The 12,952-nt window shown below is 34.5% G+C and overlaps 1 protein-coding gene across 1 annotated transcript; it reads left to right on the forward strand.

The window, feature by feature from the left end:
- The first annotated feature begins 1,265 nt into the window (after positions 1–1,265).
- Positions 1,266–12,941, forward strand: LOC137923455 (myogenesis-regulating glycosidase-like). Its single transcript, XM_068766714.1, has 9 exons — positions 1,266–1,324; positions 2,305–2,421; positions 4,261–4,467; positions 6,063–6,723; positions 7,147–7,339; positions 8,500–8,609; positions 10,325–10,598; positions 11,429–11,585; positions 12,670–12,941. The coding sequence occupies exons 1-9, from the start codon at positions 1,303–1,305 to the stop codon at positions 12,939–12,941; spliced, it is 2,013 nt and encodes a 670-aa protein (XP_068622815.1). The 5' UTR covers positions 1,266–1,302.
- The last annotated feature ends 11 nt before the right edge of the window (positions 12,942–12,952 follow it).

Genomic DNA, 12,952 nt, shown 5'->3' on the forward strand with positions numbered 1-12,952 from the left:
TTCCAGAGGATATGCAGGAACTTCCTTTGCGTATCTTAATATCACAACATGATCTCTTAGGATGAAGTCTATGTCTTACACAAATACATTTTATTGTAGTTGCCGCCACCTACAATACAATCACACCCTGTACATTCAAACGCATCGTCTTGACTAGGGGCAGCTCTAGCTCGTGTAGCGCCCGTGTGCAATGAAACCCTAGCGCCTCCTAGGCCTGACCCTTACCCCCACGTGGCTATAACTATAAACTTTGCCGTCGTAACATGAAAGTTTTATCATATTCCAACAAGCTATTTTATAAGTATGTATAGCTTACAGTATGGTATTATTTACGGTCTTTCTTATGACGGCAGAATAACACTCGTTGTTTTTATGCCTGTAGCACATCTTTGTTGCGAAACTAAGCGGCAAACCGCGATAGATTCCAAAACTATGCTCTTAGGGTGCCACGGCGCCCCCAGAGACAGCAGCGCACCTGGTCCTGACCGAGACAATAAATCAGGTTTATATATAAGACAAGCCACGTATACTACATACATCATCGACGCCATTCGATAAACAACTGATGGTAAATGAGATAGGATCGTATATCAAAGGAGACGCCGACCTGATTATTCTAGATAGAAGTATTGCTGGAGTTTTTTCCCCACTTATTTCCCCACTTTCTGAAGTGGTGGTAGTGATATTAGCCAGTAAATGGCAACCGGCTAAGCCGAGATTTGATCCTATCCGTCGCCCGTGAGTTTGGACACTCCATAGAACATTCATTGAAGCGATTTGAGACTTCAGCGGCTTTCCAATCCGGTATTATAGTTTTATATAGTGACCCGAGCCAAGGCTTCCACGGGAGCCCTAGAGTTTTGGGACTTTATTGGTGGTCTTAGGATAGACAGACTGCATGCCCTGCCACTTGAAACATATGGTAGCTGCAAATGTAATTTCAACTCAATGGCCTTCGTTTTTGTATCCGATATCTTTCTTCTTTTATTCCTCACAATTTTTTTTTCACGATTTGGACATCAGTGAATCAGGTCAAAAGAAAAAAAACAGCCTTTTCCTTGTTGTAGACCTCTATGGACTGAAATGAAGGCTTCAGTTATTTCAGAGAAATGTATAAACTCAGTTAAAATATATCTGTATATATATCAATTACGTATACTATAAATTTAAAGAAAAATCGAGATGATCTGTTATCAGAAACAAGTGGCAAAGATTAGGAGAGCGTTCGATAAAGATAGGATAAGATTTGCATCGGATAATGGTAGAGAGACGGCAGTATCAGGTAGCAACTGTCACTGAATTATGGCTTTGAATATTCTTTTTGGTAAGTTTTATATTTATATTTAAATTACCATACATATCTAATAATATTTTAAATAGATAGATAGTAAAAAAACTATACCTAACATCCAATTTATACCTACTCGTACTTTCGACAATTTATAGGAGATATATTACGTCATCTAGCAGCAATTTGAAAAGGGGAATTCCACAGGAATATAATTCTTTATTTAAATCAGACAAAAGAGAGCGCTATACAACACTTGTCAATTAACGATTCGCTGACGATTTTTATTAGTTAAACATTGTTTGCATAGTTTTAAATCTGTGTACTTAAATATAGGTTAAGTTAGATACACATTTCTATGGACTTCGTGTTATTACGTCCAAAACCAACTGACCTTAGAAAGAATCCACAAGTTATTTAAGATAAAAATGAATAGGTTTCTTTTAATAAAGCATGTACCTTCGTCATCGCTTAGCATCAGGTGAAACAGATATCAAATTTTTCGCCTTTAAGTATTAAAAAAACTTGAGCATGCAACATGGAATTTATTCTGAGCAGTGATATCGGAGCGGTAGAGTAATTAGACTTGTAATCATAGATCTAAGGTTCAATTCCCGGGATATAATTTTAAATAATTCAAATATTGTGTTTATAGAATTGCCATATTTTACAAACAAGTTTCCATAGCATCGATAGCAACGCCCTCTATGCACTATAATATCTTACGGCGACTATGGTATCACCCCTTAACCTTATCAGACCTGCTGTTAGCATCTAGCGACTTCCAGCTGCCTTCTGTGTCGTGGAACTGCCTAGTGTAGGGCCTGTTCACGCCGCAATCGTTTACTTGTGACAAATTATAAACTAAACTACTAAAACTCTTAGATATCACTTTACTGTTTATTCCACTAATGCAATATTCTAGATAAATTAACATACATTTTAAAATATAAACATTATTATATATATGATTCATTATAGCAATAATTTCACATGGTTTTAACTATATCGAACAGGGTTGGCTGCGTTGAGCGCAGTGGCCCAAGGCGCTGGTATTCCACTTCGCGCCGAGGATGTGACTCTATCTCTTGAACCGCAGCTTACTGGCGGCTTCCTTTTGAGCCTAGAAAAAGGTAAGCAACAGATCCTACATCATCCTCTATATTCACAATAACATATAACTGTGATAAAAAGTAAAATTAATTTGAAAATAAAATTCTTTATTTATTCTTCCGAAACCATTTCATCACCATCAAAGTAATTCCCGTCTGATAAAACGCACTTTTGTTAAAGCTTTTTTAAGACTTCGAAGCAAACGAAATAGTCTTTTTTCAATAAAGCCTTCAAGATCTTCGATTCGGCTTCCATCTCCTCGATCGTGTCAAAACGGTCCACGCATTGATCTTTTGAGTTTGCTGAATTACTCGAAGTAGCACGGAGTCAAAACAGCCGAATACGGTGGTTACGGAACGATAGGAGTCGAGTTTTTCCAAAAACTTGACCTATTTTGGGACCAATCGAGGCTTGACGTGTTCGACAAAAACACGTGCAACTCGGAGATAATTAAACCCTTTGACAAATAAAAGGTTGGCAAATATTATAGACAGTTCTACCAACCTAGGATAAAAAATTTCGCCGCTTTCTTCATTTTGGTTTTTAACTCCTCATTCGTGTTAAAACGGCAGCCCGCATAGAACTTTTGAGTTTGCTGAATGGCCAGAAGTCTCACGGAGCCAAATCAGGTGAACACGGTGGTTGCGGAACAATGTCAGACGAGTTTTTGACGCTTTTTTTTCCAAAAAATCAAAACTTGACGCGTTTCAGACACAAAATATACTTCAAAATGGTCTGGGCTGAAGCAAATGATATTACACATATTGAAAAATTTTATAGACAGTCCTACCAGCCTAGTAAAAAATTTAAATGACAATTTCACTTTCCTTTTTATCACAGTAGTGGATAATTTAAAAAATTACTTTAAAAATAATCTTTCAATGCGATATTTTTGTTTACATGAAGTTGATTCATCCTTTTAGGACAAGGTATAAACTTCTGTATTAAAATTCCCGTAGCAATTTTACCGCCCAAAAATTCAAAACTTATATTAAGACAAGATTGATCAATAAAACATATATTATCATATTAAAGATTATAAAAAGTATGAACATGCCTGGATAAATATATGCTCAGGTCCACGTGACAAATAGACAGTTTATATCAAGAAAACAATTATAAATTTGGCTTTAAAAGAGTAAATCAAATTTGTTGCCAGGTTTTTATTAATATAATCAACATTCTGTATCTGGTAAAAAATAAAAAAGTCGAATCAATAACACAATGTATAAATATATATTCAAACGTACAATATAATATTTTGACATATGTTTTTTTTTAATACCTTGCTTTGTGTGGGGCAGAGACTTTACAGTTTCGGATTTATCTTTTTTTTTATTTTTATTTATTTAATCATTCTTCCTTTTTTTCTCACAATTTATTTTTCTCTTTCCTTGCATCCTTCACAACTTCTATCATTTATTACTTTCTAATCTTTGTTGACACATCACCTTTTTTTCTCTTATCTATATTTCTAGTAACATTTGTTTTTTTTTACAGCATCTTTTATATTGTTTTATTTAATAATTATTTATTATACTTTTATTTAATTAGAATTTTTATATTTTACCGTTTATATTGTACTCGAGATTTACCAGACCGTCTATTTTCCTTCTTTAGTTTTATTTGATGATTGTCTGCACTATGTTTTGCACAGTCTATTCGGAAGAATAAATATTTATTTTATTCTTTCATTCTACTTTGGTTATATATATATTACTTATTATATATTATATTATATATATACCGTATAAATAAATAAAAAAACTCATTAGACAAAAAGAGAAATAATCTTCAACAACATTTTAGTAAGTCAAAAAAGATACCGTACTCATACAAATTATCTGTTATAACACCAGGCGAAGAGCGTACGGTTTACGGCCATATTGGACGCACCCTGGTGTCGACGTACTCCGTGGAGGAAGTGGAAGGTGGTCTTGAGGTCCATGTCGGAGGAGTGAACCTCACTCTCAACACGATATACGACCAGACAACCGACGCACGAGGCATTAAAATCAAATGGAATTCACTGACTCCGCTGCGTTTGGAAGACTGTTTTGACTTTGGTAATCTATATCCGGTTATTGGTTCTATATTCAAAAGCTTTAAATATGTGAATGTATAACTTATCTGCTTCGTTTGCCCAGCGCTGGTTATATTCCTGGGATAGTCTTATATACAATAAAGAGAAATAAATAAATGTGATGGAAGAAAAAATAGTCTACAATATAATATTTGTGAATTGGTACAATTGGAGTGTTCCTGAGAAAGCGTAATTAAATGACACATTCAATTATTCGGTACAAACTACAAAAAGAAACTGAAGTTAAAAATAATAATGCAATTAAAGTCCGGTTTCTGGAATAGTCTTATATAAGTAACACTTTGTGCATTAATTACATAGGATTACCATTGCTCACATATAAGTTTCCAGAGGATGGGCAGTATCGTCCTCTGCGTACCATAGTACCACACTGCGATCGCCAATTCACCTGCCAAACGTGGCGATTGTTATATATCCCCCCTATGAGGAGACCTATGACTGTCTATAGACAGAAATGACTACGAATTTCATGTAGATATCCTAGTAGATATATATTTAAATATAACACACTAGAACAGTGTTTACTAAAGTGGAGCCCACGCCCCACAGTGGGGCAATTTGATTTAAAAGGAGTGTAATTCTAATGTGGACTCAACACGAGTTTAACCCATTTGCTTTGATATATAAAATATACATGTTACATAGTGGGGCGTAAGGATATTAAGAAGGTATTTAGTATATGATATTAATATGTATCCAGTCCGGACGCCGTTGCGGCCTACCGCGCGCTCCGTAGCATGGAGGTGGACGCGGTCTTGGTCCAGCTCTTCACGGGGCACGGGGGGTTCTCTGAGCACCTTCATAGGTTTAAGCTAAGGGAGGACTCCTCGTGCTTCTGTGAACCGGGCGTGGGCCACACTCGCGTCCATTACAATGGAAAAGGATGCAAGAGAGTCCGTCCTCAAATTCTTTAGGAAAGTTGCACAATACGTAATTAATAGGAATAAAACATAGTTAAACATAAAATATTGTAAGTCTTATTATATATTTAATCTTATTAAGATAGATTTATTGAAATTAAAATAAAAAATTGTAAAAATCTGTGAAATAAATTGATGTACATGAGAAAAATAAATAAACTAAATAAAGCTGTGATACTGCAATAGAAAATACAACTGAAGTTTTTGAGGATGGATGAAAGGAATGGAGTGACTGAGAAAGGAAGATGGAATTATGGAATGATAGAAGGATGAAAAAAAGATAATGTGTGTGTGAAAAAATTGTAAAAAAATTAGAAACCCTGTTCCCAACAAAATAGGGGTGGAAGGAGAGGTCCCAATAGCGGAGGCTTCATAAAAAAATGTATCTAGTAAAATTTGAAAAGTTTTGGGTGATATTTTTCAAAATATTTTTTTTTCATCGAAGAATATTATATTTTAATACTTATTATTCTATTTCGGAGGGAAGATAAAGACAAAAATTAAAAAATCTTAAAAATTCGTAGTACAAACGTTCTTGAGTTATACCAGATTCCGTATGCGCCAACCTAATATTTTAGATAATAAATATTTAAATAAATAAATAAATCCAAAAAGTCTTTATACATTTTATTTTTAGGAACGAAGCAATGGTACGGCGGTCCAATGCAGATCGAACAAGTGTATCCCATACAGGAAGCGCAACAAGTTTACGCACCTTATTACTCCAAAGAGTACGACAACGGTGCAATAGTTGAGAGGTACTGGTTAAATTCAGCCGGCGAGTACATATACGTACACCCGCAAGTGCCATTGTTCATCGATAACAGCAACATATCACCAAACCACCTCTGCTTTGGTGCACAAATCTCTGAACCATATTCAGCCAGGAGAAACCACACAGAATTATCCTACGACCTGTGGATTCTTCCAGACGTCAAGCAAGCACATCAACACGCTGTTGCCAACTATTTAGGTAAACCATCTGGATTACCAGACTACAGGATGGTAGAACACCCGATCTGGTCTACCTGGGCACAGTACTCCCGGGATGTAGACAGAGAAAAGGTATTGGAATTCGCTCAACAGATCAGGGATCACGGTTTTAGTGATTCGCAGCTGGAAATAGATGATTTATGGGAGACATGCTACGGAACCTTGGAGGTCGATCAGAATAAATTTCCGAACTTCACGACGCTTGTCCAGGAGGTGAAGGCGATGGGTTTCCGCGTCACCATCTGGGTGCATCCGTTTATAAATAATAACTGCGAACCATTGTATACGGAGGCTTTGAATAATGGGTAAGATTATTTTTAAAAATTATTTTCATATTACTTGTATAAAGTTGACGAAAATGCATGGATATATATATATATATATATATGTATGTATATATATCCATGCATTTTTGTCAACTTTATACAATTATATATATACATATTAGATATATATATGATTTATTTACGCTTGTGTACAAGATGATGACATCACTTATATTTAGTTTTAAAAAAAATGACGGGATAGTGGAACCAATATTTTCTCGTGATTGTTAATTTTTTTTTTTGTTTTTTTTAAATGCCAAATAATGATTTTTCTTGATTATCGATATGTCTATGAAAGAATCTAAAAAAAAATTACCACATAAGAAGGCAGTACGCATGTATTCATTATAATTTGTTACAAGGCCACGTCTGATCATCTAAAACACATTCACGTTAACTCAGGTATCTAGTGGTCGATGAAACTGGTAAACCAGCGACCTCGTGGTGGAATAACAACGGTTCAGTGCCCGGATTTGTGGACTTCACCAATCCTGCTGCAGCCGAGTGGTGGTACGACCGCGTAAGAGCTCTGCTGGACACCTATGATATAGATAGCGTGAAGTTTGACGCAGGCGAAAGCAGCTTCACGCCTCAAGTGAGTTACACCTAAATATATATATATATATATATATATATATATATATATATATATATATATATATATATATATATATATATATATATATATATAATATAAAATTCTCGTGTCACGGTGTTCAACCTTGAACTCTGAAACGGCTTGACTGATTTTTACCAAATTTAATATGCGTATTTATTTTATTTTATTTTTTTAACGAAATTTTTTGTTTTTATTTTTTTATGATACAGCATACAAGAATACATACAACCATAAATTTTCACCCCTCTACGATAAACCCTTATTTTTTATTTTTAAATTAAAAAATCAATTTTTTTTTGCAAAACAACGTTTGCGGGATCAGCTAGTATGTATATATATATATATATATATATATATATATATATACAGTTCAATTAATTATAAAAGATAAAATTAGTTTATTCAACATTGTAACTTTTAACAGAAATCTTATTGTTCGTCAACTTATTATTTACTTATTTTTTAAATTTTTATTTTTATTTTTGACTCTGCTTCAAGGTGCTATATTTGTGGAAAAGAAGCAGGAAGAAAGTTTATAGACGTAGCTTAAATAAAATCAAAACAATCGTGCGACATCACTGCCAAGGATTTTTGTCATTTATATATTCGTTTATTGAATAATAAACCTTTTCCGTCAATTTACAAATGCATTAGACTTTTTACGGTCGAAACTTTGGTGCAGACAGTTTTTCACAGTGCTAATTGCAATAGAAAAAAAATTATATAAGATATTTCGGAGTAATAACTCTATACAGGATGATTGAAAATATGTGTAAAACTTTTTTGGATATCATCATAGATTACTACGTCTAATGCTGGAATAGGAGAAAATGCAGCTTATTCTAGGGTAAATGTTACCGATAAAACGCATTCTAATTTTTTAAACATACGTTAAGAAAGAATGGGGCAATTTGAAGTGACGTAATTCCGATATATATTTAAATAATTTACATATGTCACCCATGCAGACATGCGACGTTGGACTCCCGCAGGGAGGACCGAGGAAGCCACAGGTAGTCGCTGGAGGCGATCAGCGATAAACCAGTCATTGTGATCAATCCTTGCGAAGCCTAGGCCTTGCAGTGGGTTTTCATATGCCAACGTGATGATGATAAAACAATGCATCATTTATTCAGGTAGCAGTGCAAACTGGTGACATCGATCTTCAACCCCATCACATCGTGGAAGCGTACGCCAGGACAGCAGCACGTTTCGGGAACATGGTAGAAGTCAGAGCTGGATTCCGGTACATATCTTCACATAATATCTTTATTACTAAAATAAATATAATATAATGTAAGAAATAAATATCTAAAGTCAGTTCACAAGAATGCAGTAAATCATTCTACGCCAGTTTAATAACATCCTGTAAATAATAGTATCACTAATTAGCCATTGCGTTCGAAAATATGCCTTTAAGCGTTCATTTTCCAACGAAATGGTTTCAGTTTGAATGCTAAGCAATTCATGCAAGAACGCACGATATATTTTGACTTGATTGAATAAAAGGCTCATTTAGACAAATATCGATCAATTTTAATAATAATTTTCGTAGGATTATTATCGTAAAAGATAAATTAAAATAAGTTACGGGTGTAGCATTAAAGAAGCAAACGTCGAGGAGCAAAGATAGCACATTTAAACTTGCAGCGCAAAAGCGCTTTGTCGCATTTTTCGATACAAAATAACGAAGCGCTTTATTGCCACGACGCAGTCAAACTGTTAATATCCTGTTTCACCTACTGTAACATTCTAGATTATAAATAAAAGAACAGCTAAATAATACTCATTTTAATGCTACTTCAGCTAATAATACTTTAACAAATGAATATGTCATTTATGATTAGATTCTCCAATTACAGTACCCGACGATATTATACATCGACCTTTGGAAAGAGACAATCGGCTAATTTCGGCATCGTAGAGCATTATCTCTGTCGCACGAAATACAAACAGTCCGGTATCTATTAGGAGCTGTTACAACAAGCATTATTTGCTTCTTTTTATTATAATTTTTATTCTTTGTATTAAATACACCAATATTTTTTTAAAGTGGTGGCTTTAGCTAAAATAAAATAAGAATCATGTTCACATTATGTTTACGTATTTAATTATTTAGGAAAGCTATAAATAACAATATTGGAACTCTATAGTATCGGCTGGCGTTGAAAGATGGCCCTAGTTGTTAGTAAATGTATAAAAGGGGCACCGCGCGGTAGATTCGACATTAATAAAGAAGACTCGACAGACACATGACATATATATATTTATATATGTACCTGTAATGAATTATAGTTTAATAATAATAAATATAAATGCAGTTTTTAAATTAAGAATCGTACAAACTATATTTCAATTTGACGTATGTTTTTGTTTTTATACAGAGTGAATCTGTTGCTAAACGTGACATCTGGGCGTCATTTTTAAACGGTTTTATTTAGTTCGACCCATACGGAATTTATTTGGATCAAAATTAGAAATTTACATTTAAGCACCTTCCCGTTGTCAGATTGATCTGAAATTTGGTACACACATTTAATTTAGATGACAATACAATATAATAAAATCAATAACATTATAAATCTAAAATGGCCGCCAATACAAAATGGCGGATTACATATTTTTGCTTAACCCCCTCAATATGGGTATCAAATGAAAGGGCTACACTAGTAAAACACGATGATTATATCAAAATTTAAAATTCAAGATGGACGCCGTTCCAATATGGTGGACTAGTACCTAGTAGTATTTTTCCACTACCACCACAATATGGATATCAAAAAACCATTTAACTTAAGTTTTTTAAATGTATTTATTTTCTATATAACATTACAAATATAGGATCGACTACGTAGTCGAGCTGAATGTAGACCGCGCAAGTCATGGTGGCGATCATGGAAGACGCCAATATCTTGCAGTGGTTGTTTATCGAATGAAAATGATGAAATAAATTAATTTCAGAACGCAAGACTTACCTATATTCGTGCGAATGGTAGACCGCGACTCCATCTGGGGATTGAACAACGGTCTTTCAACTCTCATCACGACAACCCTGCAGATGAACCTGGCGGGCTACACCCTGGTCTTGCCCGACATGATCGGAGGCAACGGATTCAACTTGGACCACGAGCAGGCCGATATACCAACCAAGGAGCTGTTCATAAGATGGGTGCAGGCAAATACCTTCTTACCCGCCATGCAGTATTCATACGTACCATGGAACTTTGACAATGAGGTATGCAAATCTCTTTTTATAAACCAGTTTAGAAACTTACTTAAAATGTTTCACCTTTCTATTCAATAACTCAATATATAAGCGCTAGAAGGAATCTTGAAATACATAGGTGAATTGTAAAACAAACATGATAGTAAATTTGTAGAATTCTAGTTATTGTCTAACGATATACATATTGTCCGGTGGCAGAATTTGGTTTTTAAATTAAAATTTTTCCATAACCATTAAGTAAAAAAGAAAAAAAGTATAGCATTAGCTTTATTAATTCTGTGGGTTGTGATCATTATGTTGCTTTAAAGAAAGTTTACAATAGAAATGTATTTAAAGGCCAAAATATCGTGTTTAATTGCGGATCAACGGTTTTATTACCGTTACACTATTCGACGGCATATATATATATATCCGTATAACTTCGATTCATAATCTATCGATATTTTATTTACAAACCATACTTGAAAATTTTTCTCGAGTTACAGCGCGATCAAGGAAAGAGCCATTCATTTTTAAACAAAAACAGATTTTCTCTGCCTTGTCCATCTATTATAAAAAATTCAATGAATATATATCTATAACTGTGTATACAAAAACTAAAGTATCTATATTATATTAATCTCTGTTTATTGCCCGGGAGAAATAAATAAAAACTCGCCTTTTGTTGCATTGAACGGAGAAACAATTCATACGTGAAACTATTGTATTCATTATATTAATCTTTGTTTATTTCCCGAAAATATATAAAAATACGCCTTTTGTTGGCCCTGCATTGAACGGACAGTTCTGTTCATAGAAGATACTATTATTAATTAAATTAAAATTTGTGTTCATTACAGACAGTGGAGATAAGTAAGAAGTACACTGACCTCCATGCCGCGCACGCTAAGGACATATACGCAGCGATGAGGGCGTCCTCCGAGGAGGGTCGGCCCGTGAACGCGCCTCTTTGGTGGTTGGACCCTACCGACGAGGATGCACTGCGCATCTGGGACGGTAAACATTTTTTCTTTAAATTAAAAATACTCTTTCCCCATTATGTTTTCGAAGCTGGGATATACACCCTCCTACTTTCACACTCCCTCTCTCATCCTTGACAATTTCTCTCTTTATTCACTCTTTTCATCCTTTATATTTTCTATCATTCAGCATTCATTCAACATTCATTCATTCACCCACATTACGCATCGCCTCTCACTCCTTGCAACACCTCCTGTTACCCGGTTTTGATTTGCCTAATTACGTTACCCAACACCCTGCAACAAAACCGCAAGAGAGTGAGACCTCGTCCTCTTCCAAAAGGAAATGATTCGCAAGCCACTCTAAGCTGTCCATACAAAGAACAGCAAGTGATGCATGAACCACGATCAGGTGCTAAGAAAATATTTTAAAAAATATAAAAAGATAGTATATCACACAAATTATAGTGAGTCACTGTTATTTTGTTTGACAGTGCTATGTTTATTAAATGTTACGTATATTTTACATAACAGATACAAAATTTTATTTTGAGTAGTTTTAATTTAAATTCAATTAATAAATTTATAAATTAACATATGTTTTTACTTTAAGATTGTAACACTAAACTTCACTTCAGTTAGAAATTTACAGGAAATCAATATCAGGTAAGTAGGGGGTCTACCCAACACGGAAAAATATGGCAAGGGGTCTACGACACAAAAAAGTTTGGGGAATTCTGCTCTAGATGCTTTAGACCATCTATACCACGTAACTTCTTCCTAATAATTATGCATAATTAAAACTACCTATGGCCCCCGCTATTGGAGTCTTTCGTATCTTTGGGAAGGACAGGGTCGTTTTATTTTATTTACAATTTTGACATTACTTTTATTTGCGCGCTCTTTTTGCATTCTTCTTATAATCTTTAGTACTTCATCTTTCATTCCATATTTGTTCCGCATTTCTCTTTCATTCGATATCATTCATTCCTCACTTCATTCCGAAGTTTTACATTTCTTTATATTATTTTAGATATTTTGTTTTATTTGCTATTTTATTTACACTTATTCATATTTTTATTTCTACTGATTGATTAATCTGCAATTTTCCTGCAACACAGAATACCTATTGGGCGAAGATATCCTGGTGGCACCAGTGCTTGATGAAGGCGCAGTATCTCGTAACGTATACCTACCTGCTGGCGTCTGGTGGCCGGAGGGAGACCAGGAGAGGGAAATAGAGGGACCTACGTGGCTCATGGACTACCCAGCACCTCTGGAAGTCCTCCCGTATTTTGTTCGAGCAAGACAGACTGTACCAGATTCAGGAGCAATATCACATCTACCTTCTGTTTTCCTTATAACTATTTTAGTTAATTATTTCTTATTGTAAAGTTTCTTTAA

Source organism: Battus philenor, unplaced genomic scaffold, assembly GCF_028537555.1.
Source record: "Battus philenor isolate CCGP_79_NKW_IND1 unplaced genomic scaffold, ilBatPhil1.0.hap1 SCAF_21, whole genome shotgun sequence".
Lineage (NCBI taxonomy): Eukaryota > Metazoa > Arthropoda > Insecta > Lepidoptera > Papilionidae > Battus > Battus philenor.

What these genes read in the sequence shown, in the direction of transcription:
- LOC137923455 (XM_068766714.1), top strand. Translation starts at nt 1,303, where the DNA reads ATGGCTTTGAATATTCTTTTTG. An exon ending in GGAAGACTGTTTTGACTTTG is followed by an intron (nt 4,468 to 6,062) that starts GTAATCTATATC and finishes TTTTATTTTTAG; the next exon opens with GAACGAAGCAATGGTACGGC. An exon ending in AAAGCAGCTTCACGCCTCAA is followed by an intron (nt 7,340 to 8,499) that starts GTGAGTTACACC and finishes TCATTTATTCAG; the next exon opens with GTAGCAGTGCAAACTGGTGA.